Genomic DNA, 23,858 nt, shown 5'->3' with positions numbered 1-23,858 from the left:
AAGTTCGACCAAAGGCTGAAGTTCTACCAAAGCCAAACTGGAGAATTTATGTCGAGGATATTTGGCAATTATACTGTGATGGATCATCTAACCAAAGGGGCAGTGGCGCCGGAGTTGTAATCATGTCTCCAGACGGCGCAGTAATTGAGCAGGCCGTCAAGCTTGGCTTCGAAGCATCAAATAACGAAGCCGAATACGAAGCCCTTCTAGCCGGTCTGTGGAATGCGCACCTTCTCGGTGCTCGACGTCTACTTGTGTTTTGTGATTCAAAATTGGTAATCAATCAGCTAAAGGGGGAGTACGCGGCAAGAAACGACCGTATGGCGGCCTACATGAAAACGGCCAATTCCTTGCTGGCAAAATTTGACCATCACGAACTGAACCAAATAACACGCGACCAGAACACACACGCGGATGCCTTGGCGTGCCTAGCCTCCGCCATCAATTCTGAGATCGAACAGACCATCGAAGTAGGTTTCATTCCGGAGCCGAGTATTGGCCCTTTGGAGGAAATCCACGTCAACGTTATATAATCCCGCACCAAGCTGGATGGACCCCATTGCTGCATTCCTCTCTTCTGAACAACTCCCAGAGGACAAAAAAGAAGCACACAAGCTGCGAAATAAAGCCCTGCGATACTATCTGGATCAGCAAGGAGGGCTTTACAAAAAGTCCCTCTCTGGTCCATATTTGGAATGCATGCACCCCGACAAAGTGGAGGAGCTTCTGACAGAGATACATGAGGGCAGTTGTGGTGCCTATTCTAGCGGACCCTCCCTGGCCCATCGAGCTATAACGCAGGGATACTATTGGCCGACAATGAGAGTTGACGCGGAGAGTTATGTAAAAAAATGCGAACAGTGCCAAAAGTTCTCCCCATTAACCCATCTACCTGCTGAAGAGTTGAACTCTATCACCAGCCCCTGGCCGTTTGCTCAGTGGGGACTTGATATCATAGGATTGTTGCCCAGGGCCCCAGGGAACAAGCGATTCTTAATCGTCGCGACAGACTACTTCACAAAATGGGTCGAAGCGGAGGCTTTAACACATATACGAGATGCCAACATTAAACACTTTGTATGGAGAAACATCATAACACAATTCGGCATTCCGAGAGCACTCATTTCAGACAATGGCACCCAGTTCGATTGTGGCGTATATCGAGAGTTATGCAGCAAATATGGCATTCGGCCTTACTTCTCGACACCGGCTTACCCCCAAAGCAATGGTCAAGCCGAAGCCTCTAACAAATCCATCCTGGACGGCATCAAAAAGAGACTGGAAAAGGCTAAAGGCAAATGGGTCGAACAATTGCCGAGTGTATTGTGGGCTCATCGTACTACGCCGAGGAGATCCACTGGAGAAATGCCGTTTGCTCTATGCTTTGGAACCCAGGCAATCTTACCCCTGGAAATCGGCCTCCCAACTCTGAAATCGCAAGTTTTTGATATGGGCCGAAACGACATGATGCTTGCCTTGGATCTGATTCTGATCGAAGAATGAAGAGACCACGCCCTGGCATCCATGGCACAGTATCAGCAGCAGCTCACCAAATCATATAATCAGCGAGTTCAGTTACGCCGATACACGCCAAGGGAGCTTGTCCTGAAGAAGGTACTTCCAGCCGACCGGAGACCGGTCGATGGAAAATTAGGTCCAAACTGGGACGGCCCCTATCAGATAGAATCCATCGCAGGAATAGGGGCATATCGGCTCTCAGACATGTCAGGAAGAAGCCTGCCACAGCCTTGGAATTCAACACATTTACGTAAATTCTATCATTGACCCGACTTGTGGGCTTGATACTTGTACATATTCCACCGTTGCAATACAAAGCTTCTCGTTTTCTCAAGCTCGCCCCCAAGCCTTTAAGGGCCGATTAAGCCTTCTAAAGCCAAAATAAGCCTCCAGATTCGAAGCCCCCTTTGGTGCAGGTCACGTTAGGGCCGATTAAGTCTCCGGATTCGGAGCCCCCTTTGGTGCAGGTCGCCTCAGGGCCGATTAAGTCTCCGGATTTGAAGCGCCCTTCGTGGATATCACGATTGGCCAAAATAAAGCCTTCGGATTCGGAGCCCCTTTTGGTGCATGACACCTTAGGGCCGTTTAAGCCTATTAAGGCCGATTAAGACTCCGAATTCAGAGCGCTCGTGGATATCACGATTGGCCCAAATAAAGCCTTCGGATTCAGAACCCCTTTCGGTGCATGACACCTTAGGGCCGATTAAGCCTATTAAGGCCGATTAAGACTCCGGATTCGAAGCGCCCTTCGTGCATATCACGATTGGCTAAAATAAAGCCTCCGGATTCGGAGCACTTTTTGGTGCATGACACCTTAGGGCCGTTTAAGCCTATTAAGGCCGATTAAGACTCTGAATTCGGAACGCCCGTGGATATCACGATTGGCCCAAATAAAGCCTCCGGATTCGGAGCCCCTTTCGGTGCATGACACCTTAGGGCCGATTAAGACTCCGGATTCGGAGCACCCTTCGTGCATATCACGATTGGCCAAAATAAAGCCTCCGGATTCGGAGCCCCTTTTGGTGTATGACAGCTTAGGGGCGATTTAGCCTATTAAGGCCGATTAAGACTCCGGATTCGGAGCGCCCTTCGTGCATATCACGATTGGCCAAAATAAAGCCTCCGGATTCGAAGCCCCTTTTGGTGCATGACACTTTAGGGCCGATTAAGCCTATTAAGGCCGATTAAGACTCCGAATTCGGAGCGCCCTTCGTGGATATCACGATTGGCCCAAATAAAGCCTCCGGATTCGGAGCCCCTTTCGGTACATGACACTTTAGGGCCGATTAAGGCTCCGAATCCGGATTGGCCTTTTTTGAGATGCATTCACACCACTTCATTGGCCGAATAAATATTCATTGAGAATCGTTCTTAATTCAAGCCGGTCAATACATGTTTAAACATTTACGCCACGCAACACAAAACTTGCCTGAATGTTAAAATAATACGATTAATTAAACACATAGCATTTCAAGACCAAATACAAACGTTAAAAATAAAAGAAATTCTATTTATTCGGCACGAAGTCTATTCATTCGACACCCTCATCGTCGCTCTTCTCAATTTTGAAATCGGAATAAGGAAAGTAGTGGCGATGATACAGGGGCGAGGCCGAATCAATGCCCACGGCTTCGAGAGCTTGCTCGGTTTGAATGGCCTTGATCGAACCGTGCTTGAATCCACGATTTTCACATCGGCAGACCTCCTCGGCAAGGTCCTGTTTGGTCTTCTCTATCCCGACCTTCAGGCCGTCCTGAAACCCCTTTTCATAACTTGAGGTCCGTTGGGTCACTCTCTCTGCAACAACCAATTTAGATTGACCGGCCGCCACCGACGCGCTCATTTGAACATTCTTCAGTTCCCAAATCTCACGCTCAACCTTTTCCGCGTGAATCTCCAGACTGCGATTCCTTTCGTCCTTTTTCTCGCTCTCACGTCGCGCTTCCCGCAGACGCATGCTAACTTCGTAAGCAGTATATAGCCTTTTTACGGCCCCATGTATGCCGTCTCGAAATAATTCGAAATCTCGACGTCCGACCATCGATTGTTGGACTTTCGGCGGGAATACCTGTCGAGCGAACTCGACTGCCACATTTGGGTCTTTAATGGTAGAATCCCCCTCTGTCATTGGTCTATTCCTCACAAAAATCGCAAAACTCAACGGTCGTGGCGTCGCATCAGGCTCAGTTTTCAGTCGCGGGCGCAGAGAATTTCCCCGTTGTTTCCTGTCCTTTCGGGGCGATCTGCTTCGATGACGTTTTTCTTCCCGATCCTTGGACGTTCTTCTTCTTTTGCGCATAGGCTCGCTACTACGACTCTTTGCGGCGTTTGATTCAGTCAATCTTCGTTCCTCCCAAGTTAACTGAATGGAAATAAGTAGGGCCTCCGGCGTACACCCACCTCATTTATCCTTCAATGTTTGCAGCTCTCCCGAGGCAACGTCAGTAATCCCAAACGTCAACCCATTCGGCTTCCCAAGCTCGCGTCCTGACTAAGGCAAGGACAAATTTACTTTATTAATTCGGCCGGCCATGTTTTCAAGCGCAAGCCGCCAATCAATCTGTGCCTCAGCCAGCCCACGAGATAGGCCCATTCAACTTCCCAAGCTCGTGCCCTGGCTAAGGCAAGGGCAGATTTACTAATCTGGTCGGCTATGTTTTCAAGCGCAAGCGCGGATCAATGTGTGCCTCAGCCAGCCCACGAGTCACGCCTATTCGGCTTCCCAAGCTCGTGCCCTGACTAAAGCGAGGGCAGATTTACTTTATTAATCCGGCCGGCCATGTTTTCAAGCGCAAGCGCCGATCAATGTGTGCCTCAGCCAACCCACGAGTCACACCCATTCGGCTTCCCAAGCTCGCGCCCTGGCTAAGGCGAGGGCAGATTTAGTAATCTGGTCGGCCATATTTTCAAGCGCAAGCGCCGATCAATGTGTGCCTCAGCCAGCCCACGAGTCATGCCCATTCGGCTTCCCAAGCTAGCGCCCTGACTAAGGCATGGGCAGATTTACTTTATTAATCCGGCCGGCCATGTTTTCAAGCGCAAGCGCCGATCAATGTGTGCCTCAGCCAGCCCACGAGTCACGCCCATTCGGCTTCCCAAGCTCGCGCTCTGGCTAAGGCAAGGGTAGATTTACTTTACTAATCTGGTCGGCCATGTTTTCAAGCACAAGCGCCGATCAATGTGTGCCTCAGCCAGCCCACGAGTTATGCCCATTCGGCTTCCCAAGCTCGCGCCCTGACTAAGGCAAGGGCAGATTTACTTTATTAATCTGGCCGGCCATGTTTTCAAGCGCAAGCGCCGATCAATGTGTGCCTCAGCCAGCCCACGAGTCACGCCCATTCGGCTTTCCAAGCTCGCGCTCTGGCTAAGGCAAGGGCAGATTTACTTTACTAATCTGGTCGGCCATGTTTTCAAGCGCAAGCGCCGATCAATGTGTGCCTCAGCCAGCCCACGAGTTATGCCCATTCGGCTTCCCAGCTCGTGCCTTGGCTAAGGGCAGATTTACTTTACTAATCTGGTCGGCCATGTTTTCAAGCGCAAGCGCCGATCAATGTGTGCCTCAGCAAGCCCACGAGTTATGCCCATTCGGCTTCCCAGCTCGCGCCCTGGCTAAGGCAAGGACAGATTTACTAATCTAGTTGACCATGTTTTCAAGCGCAAGCCCTGATCAATGTGTGCCTCAGCCAGCCCACGAGATAGCCCCATTCGGATTCCCAAGCTCGCATCCTGGCTAAGGCAAGGACAGATTTACTAATCTGGTCGGCCATGTTTTCAAGCGCAAGCGCCGATCAATGTGTGCCTCAGTCAGCGCACGAGTTACGCCCATTCGGCTTCCCAGCTCGCGCCCTGGCTAAGGCAAGGACAGATTTACTAATCTGGTCGGCCATGTTTTCAAGCGCAAGCCCTGATCAATGTGTGCCTCAGCCAACCCACGTGATAAGCCCATTCGGCTTCCCAAGCTCGCGCCCTGGCTAAGGCAAGGACTAATTTACTAATCTGGTCGGCCATGTTTTCAAGCGCAAGCGCCGATCAATGTGTGCCTCAGCCAGCCCACGAGTTACGTCCATTCGGCTTCCCAAGCTCGCGTCCTGGCTATGGCAATGGCAGATCTGATCGGCCAAATACCTAAGCTAAGTAGCTGATCTAACCATAATCGAAAGCAATAACATTCGTCAACAACATTTTCCTTAGCCAGTTGAGCACAACTCATAAAATTTTATATACTCAAGTTACCAAACAAAAAGCTACAAGCCCGCATAAAAATGCCTAGCAAAAAACAAACACTATGACTGTAACAAAAGATGAAAAATACTAAATTAAAAACCGTAAAAATACATTCGACATCCTAAAAATTGTCAGTCGGCCAGATAAGCCATCAGAATCAGACTCCAATGGCTCAACACCCACTTGCTCATATGGTATTGGCATAATTAATGAAGTGTTAGCAGCAGCAGCAAGGGCTTTGTGCCAGCCGTGTTTGAATCCCTGATTTTCAAACTTGGGGACTTGGTCCACGTACTCGGCGAGCCTAGCATTTTTCCCGGCCTCGAATACTTTGGAAGACTCCGAGTCGGCTGATTCCTTCGCCGCCTTCATTTCAGCCAACTCAGCCTCCAGTTTGGAGATCGCCTTCTGGGCCAACTTGAGCGCATCTTCACTCGCGTCCGCCTTCTTCTCGGCATCCGACCTCAATTGATCCGCGCAACGAGCCTTCTCCACCTCGGCGTCAGCCCTTGAGGCTTCCTTGTTCGTCCTCAAAGCTTCGACCTCGGCCCTTCTCCTCTGGCCTTCAACTTCCTCGCGTAAATGACCAATCTGTTTGACGGCGTCGCGATGGCGACGGCCCACATCAGCTATCCATCCGACGGTCTGTAAAACAAGAATTTAAAAGCATAACTTCAACAATATTTGGATTAAGTGAAGCTAAGTTTGAATATGCTCCAAAAGTGCCGATTGGGCGGCTAATGTTGTCGCATTCAGATCCGTTTCCACCCGGAAAGTCTCCTTGTCAGACGGCAACGACACGGATGTTGCCAAGCTGAATGCGACTTCTAGATCTTTAAGCACCGAAGCATCAGAAGAAACTGGCATGTTTTTTATCATCGGCTGAATGAAAAAAGGAACGATCACGTCCGATCCCTCTAATCGAGGACGTTTGCCGCCATGTTCTTCTATGCCGGCTTCAAACTCGACAGGTCGTTTCTCTACCTCAACTTCTTGGCCGGCCTGCACGGTCAAAGTAGATTCGGCATCCCGATTTTCCGCCGTCTCCACCTCAATAACGCGCAAGGACTCTGATTCGCTAACAGGCAGGGAGAATTGAGATTCGGTGGCGGGTGGTACTTCAGACGGAAGGGCCTCCGCTCTTCGCCGCACGGCCAACGTTTTCGCATTCGCCTTCTTGACAAGTTTTATCAGGCTTAACCCGGCCATGTTTTCAGGGTTTGCGGCGGGAATATCGTTTAAGATGTGAAAAACGCCGTCAAGCGAAAGATCCTCTCAGCCCGAAGCGGATGGGGGATCGGCCGAATTCAATACCGCATCAGACTCGGTTTCGGACTGATCTGATTCGGTAACATTAGCTACACCCCGCTCCGAATCCGACCCTTCAAAACCAACCTACCTCAAGTTTTTGAAGTCGGACAAAATAAGAGCGATGAGAGAGTCTTCACCCTCCCGAACCGGGATATTTTTCGCCGCCGAGAAGGTCGTATATGTCGGCTCGTAACGAAGCAGAATGTGGGCTGCCCTACCTTGTTTCTGAAGACTTCGACGGCCGAAATATTTGAGCGCGACTTCGATATCCGAAAGAACGACGCCGTCAGTTGAAGACAAAACTTTCTTCAAATTTCTCCCTGCACAAACCAAGCCGTAACATTTCAAAGAAGAGGCTTTACAACAAAAATGAAAAAATAATAAAAGCGAGAAAGCAATCAGCCACCTAGCTCGCCCCTCCGTCTAGGAATAGGGTCGACGTGATCCTCCCCTTCGCCAAATTCCCAGTTACCCTGGACAACGACTATAACATCATCAACTCGTTTTCTAGAACTGGAAAGCAGAGTAATCAGCTGATGGTCGATATCCTTGGCCCTAAGAAAGAAACGCCCGTGCCGACCAGAAGACTTAGCCAAGGCATAACAATGCCGGATGGCTGGAATGCCAAGGTTAAGTCTTAGGCGACGGTTGAGCGCTATAACCCCCATTATGATTCTAAAGAAATTCACATTAGGTTGGGAAGGAATTAAACCCCAATGGCGAAGCACAGCCCTAAGAAACGGGTGAAGGGGGAAACGGACTCCACCCTCTACAATTGACAAAAGAGGAAAGACAATCGTGGTTTCGTCCTCCCTCTCCATATCAAGAGTGCCGTCTGCCACAAGCGACAGACGGACATCATCAGGAATGGAGAAATAGCGTTTAAAGCCAGCAATATGATCTGACGAGAGGAGGTCTATTAAATGTTTCGCCATACCCTACAGTTTATGAGAATATGCCAAGGAAGGAATAAACCAGAAAGAGTCCTCGAAGCAAGGGAGGAGAGAACTTACAAAGGACGAAGAGGATATCGGAGAAGAAAGTTTCAGGGACGATCCAACAGGCAATCCAGCGATGAGCATCATAAAATACATACTTGAAAGAACGTCGAAATTTTAAATCGCAATAAATAGACACGTACGAGGGGGGCGGGAAGTCGACGCGACAATCGAAAGGGGTGCGTTTAGATATCCGCATGAGGATGAGGCCAACCGCCGAATTTTGGCTCCGACTTTTAGGAATTCAAAACCAAGCACTCCAGCCAATTGTCGTCGGTGAAGTGCTTGGGGGGCAATTGTAAGAGCCGAATAAGTAGAAGAGTCAGAAGATGCGTACTCCAGAAATTAGATACTATCCGGCTTCATATTGTGTGACTAGGACACCGAATACGTTAGGAAAGCCGAATAGACGGAGGTTAGTGGCTCCAAATGAATAAAAGGGGAATTGGATAAAAGTAGGCTCAGGCCCCGAGGCCCAAAAAGCAAGTATAAATACAAGAACCATAGATTTAGAAAGGTATGTAAGAATCATTTCACTGAATTTGGGAAACAAGCTGTTCTGAGTGTCTGAACTAACCTGTCTGTCGGAGTGCTAATTCCGGCACCCCCGACCGGAGTGTTTGTGTCTTTTCAGGTGACTAGCTGAGGATCACTAGCGTCTCTCAGGGTCTGAAGAGTATTTCCAAAACCACTTCTCCACAAAAAATATTAGGGGTGAGCACGGTCCGGATTGGACCGGATTGGGGTAAAACCAAGACCAATCTGTTATCTACGATTCTTGAAAAATTGGAACCGATCCAATCTGTTTAAATCATAGAACCAATCCAAACCAATCAATTTAAACACGGATTGGATCAGTCTAGGACTACAGATTCATATAATTAAATAACAATATATATATATATATAAAACACTTTAATTTCATAAAAATATAAACATAACGCTATATTAGTTCCACAATAGCAACATGATTTTTTATAATAGCGATACACTGTTCTAGAATTTAAATGATCATAAGAAAACTGGTTTTATCATAAGAATTTAGACCATTATAAATTAAAACTAAAAACTAACAAGCAAAAGTAATAAAAGAAGATATTATACGGGTTTAGGTTTGAGTTTAGGTTTTATATAAAATAAGAGAAGATACTATGGGAGAGGATGTATAATAAAAATATAGACTATTTGTATACGGTCCGGATCGGTTCCAATCTGAAATCGTGGGGTTCAATTCAGAACCAATCCGTGGACAACGGATTTTTAATTCTTCAATCTGGAACCAAACCACGGATTCAAAAAACCAATCCAAACCTATCGGATTGGACTGGACTGGATCGGATTACGAATTTTACGAATTCCTTACTCAGCCCTAAAAAATATCTTAAATTATGTTACATCATCAATTGGTACACTAGTTAGTATACTAATTGGTGCATATAGTATTATTTTATGACTTATGAAAAAAAAAATATTTAGTGTGTTTGGTTTGAGTTTTTTAGATTAAGTTTTTTAAAATCTAAGTTTTTTGGTTTTTGTGTTTTTTTGTTTTTAGTGAATATTTTTAAAATTCTAAACATTTTTTTTTTACTTTTTTAGATGCACCTTACTTAGATGTATCTAACAAGTAAAAAATTTGTGAAAAAATATTTTAAAAAATTAATATATATATATATATATATAAATACAAAAAATTATACAGAATTCTTGTACTTTTTTTATATTTTTGGAATTTAGTGAATTTTTAAAAGATTTTTTTCACAATTTTTTTTATTTTTTAGATATATTTATGTTTAGTATGTCTAAAAATTAAAAAAAAAAATTATTTAAAATATTAAAAAAATTCAGTAAAAATAATAAAAAAAAGCATAAAAAAAAATAAAAAAATAAAATTTAAAATTTTCTGAAAGATGTTTTTTTGAAAAGTTGTAACCCAGCACAGTGATTAATTATTTAGGTCTCAGTAATTAAAGTAATTAAAGAATGAGGGATCGTAAGGAATGAGGGGTGATTGGTGAAGAGTAAGGTGACGTCATATTGCATAATTTTCCGATTCAGGGCACCCACATGATTTCCAAACGATTTTGAGAGAATCAGGCAAAACAATCGTCTCTAAATTTTTTATCTGAGCGATTCTTAATCTGTGGGTCGCAAAGTTTAGAGACAACAGAGGTAAGTGATTGTAGTTGTCTTCTCATCTTGCTGTTTTTTGCTTGATCCAGTCAAAATGTTCGATGAAATGCCTAAGAAAAACCTTATTAACATGTTGAAAGCTTTTTTGCTGTTTCTCCTAATCTTTTTCCTCTGTTACTTACCGGTGTAAAGATGTTTGTTTGTTTGTGTTTTTCAATTTATACAATTCACTCACTTTCTTTACATGAACCAGCGAGCACATAAGCAAGAAATCCATCTGTATCTCTACTTTCACATGTGATAGTGTAATCATGGTCAAAAGAGGTAAAGATGACCAACATGACAATAGATTTTGTAGAGAGCCCTCTGCAAATGTTTTTCTCTCACCTTATACTATTTGATCTTGACTTAGAGACAAGGATACAGTAAAACTCATTCCACAATTTTGCTTAGATGTATATGATAACAAATTCCTATAATACATTTTCCCATTTTTTTACCAAGCATTTTGACAAATTGAACATCCTGTAATCTTGTAAAAATAGGGTTTTCTGCCACTTCCAGTGTCCAGTTCTGTTCCATCTACCCATAGGTTGATTTTGTTTATGGATCTAGGGGGATGCTGCCACCTCCTGTGATGCCGTCACTTCCGGTAGATGCTGCCTCGCTCCGACCCCTTACCCTTCACTAACTCTGTCCTCCCTTTCTCTGTTTCCTTTTCTTTTCTTCTCTGCTGCTGTGTTGTTGTTGTTGGTTTTTTTTTTTTTTTTTTATTGCCTCCCTGTCAACATGGATTTGTGGTTTTGCTGTGTTTTGTGTCTCCTTTTAAAGGTACGACTTACTGTTTCATTTTCCTTAATTCGATTTCCATTACCTTGTTTCTGCATTTTTCCCCCCAAATTCTAGGGTTGTATTTGGCCATGTAGTTGAAGCCCTAGATTGGTGCAGTGCTATATTGTGAGGTGATCCGGTTGTACTGGTGTCAAGTTTCCTTGGCTTTGGGGTGGGGGGTGTGATCCTCCTGTGATTCTCTTGTTTGATGAGTGCTTAATATGTCGGGGTATTTCCATTGTCCTCCTATTGGAATGAGTGTTTGACTGTGGCTAGATCTGGTATAAATTTACTGAATGCTTCAGGGTCTATTCGGACTGTGGGCAGTTTTAGTATATTGATGCGGGATGCTTCGAGGTTGCTTCACTTTCTTCTCTCTGTTTTTTTTTTTTTTTTATATATATATATATTTGTGTTGACTGTGGCCAATATTTAACATGACTCTTCATGAGAGGTCCTTATGAGGATGGCACTTTACTGCTTACTAGCATAGTGAGTAACCTTATAGGGCTAAGTGTAAACACAAGTTGACGGGTGTCGACGGATTTGTGAAGGCGATTTGGGTGATAGATGTGCTTTATTTTTCTATTTCTTACCCATTTCATTTGTTTTATCTATTGATTAACTTATTTGCCTTTGAGCATGTTGGTTCACCTAGCCTCTCGGGTTGTGAGAGATTTATCGTAGTAGGTTAGGTGTACTATTTCGTTCAAGCCTGTGGCTTGGGTGTCTTTTTGAAGGTGTGTTGACCCTTGGGATTGTGTATTGAACATCATTATAATCTCTTTTTTCTGGTATAAAATTAACCGCTTTCCTACAAATAATAATAATAATAATAATAATAATAATAATAATAATAATAAATTAAAAAGAAAGATAAAAAAGACTTAATACTATTTGGTTGATGAAGGGGCGACCGAATGTTGCCTTGAGGTTGTTAGTGAGGAAGATGGATTTGGAGGAGTAAATACTTTTTTGACAAATAACCTCATTAAACAGAAATATGAGGTACAAAAATGTCTGAATATAAGAGGCCCCAATACGTCAAGAATACAAAACATAGTTTGAGCACTGTGGGCGTGGGGGGCTCTCAGGGTACAAACATCTATGAGCAAGAGAAGAAGCAACATGCTTTGCCAAAGTGTCTGTAGCAAAATTACGGATGGATGAACAGCTCTTGAATCCTTATGGTGTCTATTGCCAACAGAATTAGTTTGGGGCTAGCTTCAGAGGCTTTCTGTATGCTCGGATGGATATTGAAGAAGAGCTTATATCTGTGTTTTATGTCTCTATCATGTTATTATGGATCAACTAATTTGGGGGTGGTCTAGTTGGCTCTTTGCTGACTCTAGTAGGTCTCCTCTGATTTATGGTTTTAGTGCTTGTATATCATTAACTTCTCTCCTTGTGGCCACCTAGTTGGGATGGGGTTTGTTTTGCCATGATGCATTTTGTACTTAAGCCATTTTGTCGTAATTTGGGGTGTTTTGGGTGTACCTTAGTTAATTACATCAATAAATTTTCTTTTTACTAATCAAAAAAAAAAAAAAAAGTATCATTTTTTGAATGAGTTGGTTAGTTGTGCATCCTGGGCTTTTGCTTTCATTTAAGAATTGGAGCATTTCAGAAATGGAAAACAAGTGGGGATATTTGTTGGAGCTTTTGGTAGAGATCTGATGGATGACTTTGGCCCCGTTTGGTAGAACTGTGGGAAAGTGATTATAGCTTATACCTTAACAGCTTATAGCTTATAACTGTGAACATAAGCTGATTTTTGACTTATAAATTAAGCTTCTCTTCCCCCACTCAAAGAATAAGTTGATTTTTGACTGACAAAAAGTTATAAGCTGTATTGCTAAGTTGAACCAAACACATCAAAATAGCTTAAATTAAGCGAAAAACTGAAATAAGTTGGAAATAAGTCCTACCAAACAGGGCCTTTGCTGTGGTGGAAAAATTAGCAATAGTATCCACGAATAAGCCGTTTGGAAGTTCTCATCTTGCTTTAGTTGAAGGATGAAATTTTTGGTCCATTAGTAATTCAAGTGGTTGGAGGTGGCAGTAGAGGGAGTGGGTTAGGATTTTCACATGGGTTACAGGCATAGAAGATGAAGACAAAGACAATAATGTCCTTTGCATTAAAATTGACTTTGACTAAAAAAAAGAAAAAAAAAATTCTTGTCAACCCTCAAAATGTGTGTAAATTTGGATGGAATTTTTAACAGTAGCCATGTTGACATGGACTCTTATAGTACATGAACTTGGGTATGAATATTGGGTGCGACTGTGTGGGTGAGTGTCTTAGCACCAAACCTTCATAAACCTAAAACTTAAGATATTTGGATGTTTATCCAAAACTTAGATATGGGTACACAGATGTGTCATGGACACTTGCTTATAGTACATGTTGTATCATGTTTTTAGATAAGATATTGTAAATTATGTAGAAATGTACTTGAAATGTATAGGATTTAGAAAAAATATAGAATTTTGATCTCTCATTCATGTGAGAGATTAGAAATATTTATTTACTAGCAAATGTGGGTTTTTTCTTCAGACATCATAAAAAATTAGAAGGTCTAAGTGTCTCAATTGTGTACGGATATCAAACGCATGTCTCACATCCTTACCATTATCATAGTTGAGGTGCGTGTAAACTGGTCCGGACACCCGGTTATAAAAAAAAATAATAATAATAAAAAAATAATCGATGACACGGGTACTAAGTGTTTTGTGGCCATACTATACGGCAGGGGTGCACGTGGATTGTTTTGTGGCCATACTATATGATAGGGATGTGCGTGGTGCAGTTCGGTGCAGTTTGAGTGTAAAATTATAAACAAAACCATAAATGGCGGATTAGCAAATAACTATACCACGGTTTGAACGATTTGGACAGTTTCAATTTGTTAGTTAATTGAAGAATAATCTTAAACAATTATCAAGCATTTGTATAATGCATAACACTAATTTGCATAATATTTTTTTATATATAACACTAAGTAAGCTTACATAATATTTTTCATATATATATAACATTAATTTTCAACAAATTCCACATCTTAAATCACTCTTACACTAATTTTTATTTTGATATTTCATTAGAGGTAAAAAAAAAAATGTATTAACTTATAGGGGAGCAAAGCGGTTTCAAAGAGGGATTATAAATTTCGAACCGGGGTTCAAACTAACCCCACGGTCAGATTGGTGCGGATTGGACAGTATTTTGCACGGCTGTACTATATGGGATAAATTGGATTTTGTCCTAAATTTTACTTCTTGTTTATCAAGTATTAATTTAACACTAACGTTTATTAGTCTCTTAAAATATGAAATAGTACTTCTGATTTTATGGTGTTATACTTTGTTTGCTTCTCCTATTCCTTTTTCTTTTTGGAGGTGGCTAGGATGGCAGCTAGTGGGACTGCAGAGATCCAACCAGTTGGAAAACCCAGTAGGACATACTCAATGAAAGGAAAGGAAATTGCATCAAGAAAAGGAAAAACAAGGCCCCCACTTAATTTCCTATCGATTTTGCATAATGCAAAGAAAACGATCGACACGTCTTGTCCTGATAAGCTGTGTAAGCAGCTCTACACTGGAGTATTCTTAGAAGACAAGAAACTGGCAAGTCTATATAGATTTTCTCCCACATCTTAGATGAACCGATGGAACTTTTTATTATTATTTCAGAATCAGTATACATTTCATGTTTCATAGTGATTCTCTATGATATATTTATCTATTCCTTGAACCTTAACTATGTAATGAAATATATGTAATGTGCCCATATATAATATTGCGTGCGCATGTAAAATATTTATACTACACCAAAATAAACTTGTGCTTTTATGTTTAATATATCCTGAAATTGTTTATATTCAAAATTTTGATGTCAAGATGATTTTGTTTTCATTTTTTCTACAAAATAGAAAGTATGTAAACAAAAATGTATTATTTGAGGGTGTCAATGATCAAGATCATGATTTATGGTACTTGACATAATTTCACAATATATATAGGTATATATAGCAAGTTGTACTATTTACAAACACCATAAGTTGGAGTATGTACAAATTGATCTTGTCTGGTGTAGCTTCTGTGTTTTGATTATCAATTTTTTGCTTGTTAGAAACTATACCAAACAGGACCAATATCAATTGTATTGTTCATGATATTGTAGGAACTATTTGAAAGCATAGTGTACTAATAAAGTTAGGGGTTTTAAGGTTGTTTGGTCATTTTGTTATTTTTAGGTAAGGATGTGTATAGTTCGGATTATATTTATGTAAGGGTATGATTTAATCTTACGAGGATTTTAGGATTCAATTCTATGATTAAATAAAGTTTGTGACAACTTTGCAATACAAGTTTTTTAGATCTGTCTTGTCATCAATGAAAATTACCTTTATCTTTTACATATGTTCTTTTGAAATCCGTAAGGTTTGCATGATTATAAAGCACCTATGTAGAGGCTTTTTCTTTGTTTCTCTCTAACAAACTTCAACTTTTGATCGAAATTGAGAAATTCAAAGTAATTCTAGAATTAATTGCGTTCTCAATTGTGTCATGTTTTATACGTGTGTTGTACTCTTCTTAGCACAGCAAATAGAACAGTTATCTATTACATTTAAGTATGGATAGTTGCTATCGTTATTTTTATTTTATTTTCCATTGTTGTCATTATTTATTGCTATTCATGCATGTTTTTGTTACTTCAACTGCAGAAGTATTTTGTCGACGAGAACACAAACAAGAATTGCTTCATGCTTTTTGCAAAGAAACTTGATATCTGTTGGATTGATAATCCTAAATATTGGAAATGGACCAAAGAGGAGACAAGGTAAGTGAAATAATATGTATAGCTTAAGAACTTCATGTATTGTTATCTTCAAGGCCACTTAAAGTTTGATCAATGAGACTGATCAGTGGCATGATAAGAAGCAATTGGGCTTAACCAATGTTACAAGAAAATGCTAAATACTCTAGTGATTTATGTTTCGGAACATGGGTCCCGAAATATGGTTTATTTTCATTCGAAAACAATGAATTTAGCAATTCAAAGCAATCCCAAATTTATTTCCTTTTAAAAAAAGCCCCAATTATAATGAATTAATATCTAGGGAGAGTGGAGTTTTGGAATGACCAAAAAAAATAAAAAGAGGATGAAAATAGAAATATGTTTGTACATGATCAATTTAAAAAAAAATATATGGGCTATAGTTTATTGGGTGTCTAATTGTTTAAAAAAAATTCTATGGAAGTACCGTAACAGTGTAATCTATATAATTTCTATCATACCACATTTCCGTTTCTGATTCACATATTGGAACATTTGTTGATGAAATGGGCAAACTATTTTTCTTATTTTACATGGAAAAATAAGTTTACAATGGATATGGGGATATTTGTGGTCGTAAAACTTTTTGTTTTCTTCTTTTCCGAACATGGACAGTTTTAAACACGGACAGTTTACATGGTTTTGCATGCAGTGGTGAAGAGATTGAACTGGCTGAGCTAATAGAGGTATGTTGGTTCGATATTAGAGGGAAGTTTGATAGAACAATTGATCTCTCACCAGGAGCAATGTATGAAATTGTTTTTGTCGTGAGGATGATTGATGACGATGTGTACCAGACTCATATATCAAATTGTACAGTGACGCTTGTCATGATTCTCCCGCGTTCAAGAACGCAACGTAATGAAAGTTTAGAAGGAAAGCCTGTAGAAGAATGGTTTGAGATCCTGGTGGGTGAGTTTATCATGTCACCAGAAAACGTTGGAAGCGTCGAATTCTCCATGGAGGACCATGGTCCAGACTGGAAGGGTGGGCTTATTGTGAAAGGTGCTCTCATTCGGCCCAAGGTGTAAATAACTTTAGGCACTTGGATGGTTGGTAAACTTCTCTATATCCCAAGAATATCCAATGCAATTAATGTGAGAACATGTGTAGTGGAATACGTAAGCAAATTATTATTATTATTATTTTGTAGAATGCTTGTATGATATATTTGTCCTAATTTTTTGTATGAGATTGCATGGATTCATGGGTCTATATATATTTGAGTCATTAGAATTTAGTTTGTGTGATTCAACTAACAACTGCTATGCATTATGAAAATTTATCTGAATTTTAATCTGAAAGTGAGTGTGGTGTAGATTTAAAATTTGTGAGATGTGGGGAGGGGTGCCGTTGAGATGTAGCTCTAGTTTAGGAGCTCCAGGTTGGTTTAGATTGAGCTCTTGGTGTCCCAAACTCAGTTATGGCTTGGCTTACCCTGCCTCTGATGGAAAGAGGTACGTTGTCCATGCAAGACGGAAGCAACCCGATCCAATCCATGGATACACCAACAAGAGAGCCTACCCAAGACAAGCCCCAGTCCCATAGCAAGCGAGTTCTAATAAAAGTAGACCATTGATTTCTTTTCATAGATAATTTTTGAATAATTTTCTTTTGGATATGGTACTGTTGCTGTTCAACCAAACCTGATTGCCTTCCTTTGTCTCTCTCTCTGTGTACATATATAAGTACATCCAATTTAGTACTCAATAGATGCAGGGCTAAAGAGGGTCAATATGAGGTTCAGTTGACGTAAGGTGTTAGTTTATGTGGTTTTCAAAATTTTAGAAATCAGATTTTCATTTCTTTTATTTTGTTTTTTTATTGGGTAAATCACACTTAGCACCTTTATACTTGCCAACAATTTTACATGCTAATCTCAGGCGAAACCCAACATAGGCAACACTAACGCTGTGTTTGGTTGGAGAATTTGGGAAAGGATTTGGAAAAGGAAAGAGAAAAGGTAAATGAAATGTGAATAAAATATATTTATATTTCACCTAGTTTTATAAATTTTTTCTCTATTCTTTTTCAAATTCCTTCACAAATCTCCCAATAAAAAACAGCGTAACAGCATCAAAACTAGAACATGAATACCATGCAATTCAGAAAGCATGGGAAACACTTGACATGCAAACAAACAACAAACTTGAGCCATCTAGCTGAACCAGACAACACCCAAATAATTATGGGACGTGCGAAACAGTTATAACCCTTTCGACTATTACTAGATGGCCAAGAAGTTGCAAATGAGGAGTGTTGTGACTATAAATAGTAGTTCAGATGAAGAAATGAGAAGCAAATTCCATCCAGACGTAATTCAATTACTTTATTTTCTTTGTTATGCCTTTCCTTTCCAAATAAGAGTAGTTATAGCAGTAACATGAACAATAACAAGATTAGGAGTAGATTCAAATACTTATAATACTAAAAGTGATATACTTGGAAAGAGTAGAAGTAAAAGTAATGGTAAAGTACATTTCTCTCTCTTGTAATTGTATTGACACTCCATCAAAATGAAATTTATTTCCTTTCCTTTAACTTTTTGTATTCAACTTTCTTCTCAAGTGGTTTCATTTGACACTTTAATGGCGTATGAAGTGTTTGAAGGGGTAGATGGGTTAGGTTTTGAGTGGAAGGTAGAAGATGAAGTTGGAGGAGAAGAAAAAGGTATTATGTCTTTTAACAAGCAGCTATAACAATTACATAATGTCGTTACGTAATAGTTACTGCTATTTGTTATACCCGTTATAGCGATGTCATTGATACCTAAATATTACATATTTAACCTGTCAATATACACTTTATTAATCTATTAATTTGTATTATTTTATAATTTTTTATGATTTTAAGTATTTGTATATATTTTGTGTGCTTCTATATAAATTGTTTTAAATAATATTTTTTTAGGTATTTTATATTAATAAACTAATAAAGAAAATAATAAAAAAATAAAGGGCAAATTACATATACCTTCCTTGAGGTTTAGCTAAATTACAGATATCCCCCTGAGGTTTCGGAAATTACAGATACCCCCTGAGGTTTATATTTTCATAACAAATTGTCCCCTGAGGTTTATATTTTCATAACAATTTGCCTCCTAATTTGTTATGCAAATAGTATCTTCAGGGGGTATCTGTAATTTCTCAAACCTCAGGGGGCATCTATAATTTTGCTAAACCTCGAGGGGTATATGTAATTTGCCCAAAAATAAAAGAATCACATAGTGCCGCACTTGGCCACACTATGATTCAAATCACTACATCTTCCATTCTTTCTTTCTTTTATATTGCTTATTATTTATTTGTTCTGCAGGTTGTGCGGATCATCACCCACTTCACTTTTATTTATTCAATTGATTTGCTTTTGCAGGTTGTCATTCATGATGGCATTGAATTATTGAAACTTTGCAGCAACCTATAAATTCAGCAAGCATTCGGAAGAGGGGGAGTTCGGGCAGGGGGCAGAGAGTAGAAGGCAGAGAGCCGAGAGAGTAGTTCATATTTCTTCTTTCAATTTGTGTAGTTAATTATGAGTAGCTAAATATTTTGCCAAGGTGAGTGAACTCACAAGAAGTGTTTGAAGTTTGCCAATTATTCTTCATGGTTTTAATGTAAGATTTTATTTTATTTGATTGGTTATTTTATTTGAAAAAGTATTTCTGTATAATTCTTTGATTTATCGTTAATTCCGGATACGGTGAATGCTTAAAATTCCTTGCGAATTAAATTACTAGTGTTGACATGTTAAACCAATCAAGTTTTTATGAAATCATATGTTGGAAAATATTTTTCATGAACTAAAAATTGTTAAACTTTCCGGTTGGGGTCAACTTTCGTATAAATCTCAATTGAGTTATAAAATTAGAATTTTTAGCAAACACCATTCAACTTCTTGTGTGTGAATTTCCAAACCTAGTTTCATTAAAAATTTTATAAACAATCACATTAAATCTTCGGTGACCAACTCAAACTCCGCATCAAACCAAAATTTCATAAACTCTTAGTATTCTACGAGTGACATGGTCAGAGTAAATACCAGAAAATTTTTCATTAATCATGATATAGGTTACATTAACATGAAACCATTCTCTCATTTTTAGGGACATTGCATCTAACCAACTACTATCCCCATTAGTTAATATAATACATGGAATTCCTCTTCTAATAGTGAGATCTGGTTGGAATTTAACAAATAAATGGAAATCTCTCTAGCAACCTACTAAATTTTTCATGGATTGTCGAGTATTTGATGTCGTCTATGACATTGTAGACGGCGTCTTAATCGTAGTCCTTGAAGCTTATTCTGCCGTGACAAGTATGTAGTATGGCTGACAGGCTAGTTAGAGAAGGGATTGGAGGAGTTCTAAGAGTTGTTCTTTTGGGTATGAGCATTGTGGGTAGGTGAGGAAAACATTCTTGGCATAAAAAACGGAAAGAGGCTTGGCGGGGCATTTTGTAGTGGTAAATAATGAACTTACACCAGCCGTACAAGGCCTCCCTATTAGTTAAAAAACCTGGTGTGAATGGTGTGAGTGGTGTGACTGGGGAGGTGCTGTATTAATATTACCAGCGCCCCCCCTCCCGCTGATCTGGGCTGTCCATGGCTGTACTTATGGACACGTGTAGGGATGGTGTTAAAAGGAAGTCACACCGGGGCCCAGGTGTGAGTGGTGTGAATACTTTTGATTCCTTTGCCAGATAGTGCTATACACGTGTCACAATTTTGGTGGTTTGCTTGGTTGTAAAGCAAATATTCTTGCAGAATGATAAACATAAAGCAAAGGCGGGAAAATAAACGTGTTTGAATTATTTTGAATTGGGAATCTTCGTCCTTACACGCGGGCCAATTTGGCTATTTATTTGGTACCAGAAAATATTTTTTGATAGAGAAGAATATGCTTTTGCAGTGGGATAGCTATTGCGGTGAAGTTGTTTTCTGGTACCTTGTTTCGTCCCTCCTTTTCAGTCTTTTTTGTTTGTTGATTGTTTTGGTATACAATGTTGTACTCTTTAGAAGAGTATCTCGAGAATTACGGGCAGTTCACTCAAATATGTGTAGATCGTTTTTTGACGTGGCAAATAGGACTGTGAGAAGAGAGCCGGTGGTCAGCTCCAGCGAAGTTTGTTCGTGGGTACGAGGAGCAGAGGGAAAACATATCAAAGCTAAGGTGTCTGAACAGAAGGGTTAGTAGAGGTAAGAGAATCAATAGAATTTGTAGGATGAAAGATTTGGAGTGTTTTATAAAAAATGGAAGGAGGTATAAGCAGCCAGTATCGGACTCCCCTTGCGTACCGTTGGTCAAGGACACTGGCGGTGAGTGGGTATAAGCGGAGTTACCATGGTCGTGCACCTTTTAAGGCGGTGTATGTTCATCGCCGACAGTATGTTCATAATATTCCCCGATATATTAAGAGGACTAAGGGGGGAGTAAGGAAGTTACAACTGTACGATGAACAATTAAGGGACGTTAAATTTGATAATAAATGTGTGGCGAGATTGCTTAATGGTATTGAGTTGTGTAATAAGAGAAGTGACTGTCAATCAGACAAGATCGTGGTTAAGGGTATAAAATTAATTGGGAATGTTCAATTGGGACAAGCTGCTAAAGAGGAAGCTGTGGTCCACCACGTTTTGTTTTTCGTCATAAGTGATAAGAGTCTGTCAGATTCTGTCCCCACACCTGACAAGATATTTATTGGAGTTGGCGAGGGTAATCCCGAGACCTGGGTTGTTGATCTTGACCAGTCCGACCAGTTTCGGATGCTAAAGAAAATGAGATTCAAGCTCGTTGGTGGCAAGGACAAAGAGTACGTTTGTCATGGGATAGAAGTTGTGGACCGGTTCTTCCCAGTTGATGTTTGGACGAACTATAAAGATACGCTGTTGGGAAATGTTGGAAGTATTCAAAAGGGTGTCATATATTTAGTGGCTACTACTGTTAGTGGAAAAGAATGCAAAATTACTTTAAGGAGTCAAATGTACTTTAAAACTGTTTAGAATTGTAATTTTATGTATTTTTGTTTGTAAAGTTCAGGTTAATGGAGGTGGACGATATAAAAACTGGTGTTGTTGAAGGTGTTTCAGTAAGTGATTTCAGTTGTATTGAACTTGCTTTGCCTAATTTATTTTCTCAATTGAGGTTAAGATACAAACAAAAAAAGTATTAAGGTTGATAAAATATTGATAAAATTTTTCCCCCATTTGCGCACCCAATGCCAGTGGGTTGGTCAGAGTAAATGTTTATGACCGGAGGTTAGATGGTAATGACAGTCTGCAGGCGTGGTTTATTTTCCTTGTGAATTGTCAATGCGAGTTAGTCTATTATGGGAATGGTTTTTGTTCAATTAATGACAAACCAGTGCCATGGATGGTGAAGTATCGGACTGGTCAGGATCAACAATCCAGGTCTCAAGATTACCCTCGCCAACTCCAATAAATATCTTATCAGGTGTGGGGATGGAATCTGACGGACTATTATCACTTATGACGAAAAACAAAACGTGGTGGACCACAGCTTCCTCTTTAGCAGCTTGTCCCAATTGAACATTCCCAATTAATTTTATACCCTTAACCACGATCTTATCTGATTGACGGTCACTTCTCTTATTACCCAACTCAATACCATTAAGCAATCTCGCCACACCTTTATTATCAAATTTAACGTCCCTTAATTGTTCATCGTACAGTTGTAACTTTCTTACTCCCCTCTTAGTCCTCTTAATATATCGGGGAATATTTTGAACATACCTATACAATAAATTCCTGTGGAAATGACCTTGGGACTTCCGAGAAATACCATACTTGACGATGACATTTTCCTATGCTTGGGACCCCAATTGCAATGAACAATAAAAACTGACAAGCACGATGTGATAAAAATTTACAATCGTAATGGCCACCACCGTTACGTAAAGGCCAAAACAGTCATTACATAGTCGCCACAACAGCGTTACGTCTATTATGACCATTACACTCCACTTTTTTACTTTCGAATTTTTTATTTTATTTTATATATAATGCTATTCTCTCTTTTTATTTTCTAATTATATAGAATTTAAGTAAAAATCTTATTTATACATATTTGAATATCCAATCTTCAAGTTCCACAATATTTTTCAAATCTTCAAGTTCTACAATATTTAGTTACTTATTCACTTAATTATATTTGAATATTAACTTATATCTATTTTTCTTATGTTAAATTTATTGAACAAAATTTAACGTGTTTTGTACTTTTACATTATATTTAGGGGCTGAAATTTGTAGGGGGCGAGAGTGGCCCCAACCCCCTCAAATTTTCTATAATTTAATATCAATTTTATATTGACGAATATTTGTAAAATATATAATGGGATGATTTCTTAAATTTATAAAAATTACTGTACTAACTTTCTATTTCAGTAATATTTCAGTGTATAATGAAAATGATCTCTAATTATTTCACATTTTAAATAGTAGTATCAATTTTATCGAGTCAATTTTATTAATACAAGAGGTGCATGTCACTTATTTTTTAAATTAAAAAAATAAAATAGTGTGTATATTTTTTTATGAGTAATGCCAGAGAACCTAAAACTTCACTTATAAATTTGTCCACAATAACACTATAGGGGTTGGGTCTTAATTGATTGCTTTATAAACAAATTAATTGACACGTAACATTCAACGTCATTGAGTGTAAGTTTAAGAGTTATGTTTTAGAGGCTTTAAGCATTTTTCACTTCTTATTTACTAGATTATATCAATCAAAATAGCTTAAATTAGTGGTTTGATCGATTGTATATTGAGATCTAATAGTTCAAAACTTTTAAATTAAAAAACTATTTGTCATATTTATTTAGTTTTCTCATGAAATACTTCTTTTGCACGTTTATATAATAAATTATGCTCAACTAATAATGTACCCAAATTAACTTAGTATTTTTTATGTATATATGTTGGCTCCTCTCGAACAAAATTCCTGGTTACGCCCCTGATTATGTTGACATTTTATATTTTGAACT

The 23,858-nt window shown here is 39.5% G+C and overlaps 1 protein-coding gene and 1 long non-coding RNA gene across 4 annotated transcripts; both read left to right on the top strand.

Moving 5' to 3' along the window:
* The first annotated feature begins 9,991 nt into the window (after nt 1–9,991).
* On the top strand, nt 9,992–17,092 carry LOC114321244 (protein PHLOEM PROTEIN 2-LIKE A1). Of its 3 annotated transcripts, none has more exons than XM_082919726.1 (4): nt 9,992–10,220; nt 14,420–14,639; nt 15,740–15,855; nt 16,505–17,092. In XM_082919726.1, the coding sequence occupies exons 2-4, from the start codon at nt 14,421–14,423 to the stop codon at nt 16,881–16,883; spliced, it is 714 nt and encodes a 237-aa protein (XP_082775852.1). In that variant the 5' UTR covers nt 9,992–10,220; nt 14,420; the 3' UTR covers nt 16,884–17,092. The 3 variants fall into 3 exon arrangements, with proteins under 3 accessions (XP_082775852.1, XP_082775851.1, XP_082775850.1); XM_082919725.1 differs by having other exon boundaries at nt 9,996–10,220; nt 14,412–14,639; XM_082919724.1 differs by lacking the exon at nt 9,992–10,220 and adding an exon at nt 11,088–11,369.
* Nucleotides 17,093–18,408: 1,316 nt separating this feature from the next.
* LOC145822522 (uncharacterized) lies at nt 18,409–19,291 on the top strand. The gene is made up of 2 exons (XR_014363862.1): nt 18,409–18,522; nt 19,225–19,291. It is a non-coding gene; the product is annotated as an uncharacterized LOC145822522 (long non-coding RNA).
* The last annotated feature ends 4,567 nt before the right edge of the window (nt 19,292–23,858 follow it).

This window comes from Camellia sinensis, chromosome 3, assembly GCF_055761805.1.
Source record: "Camellia sinensis isolate YWXY chromosome 3, ASM5576180v1, whole genome shotgun sequence".
In the NCBI taxonomy this organism is placed as follows: domain Eukaryota; kingdom Viridiplantae; phylum Streptophyta; class Magnoliopsida; order Ericales; family Theaceae; genus Camellia; species Camellia sinensis.
This window is presented reverse-complemented; position numbering and strand designations above follow the sequence as displayed.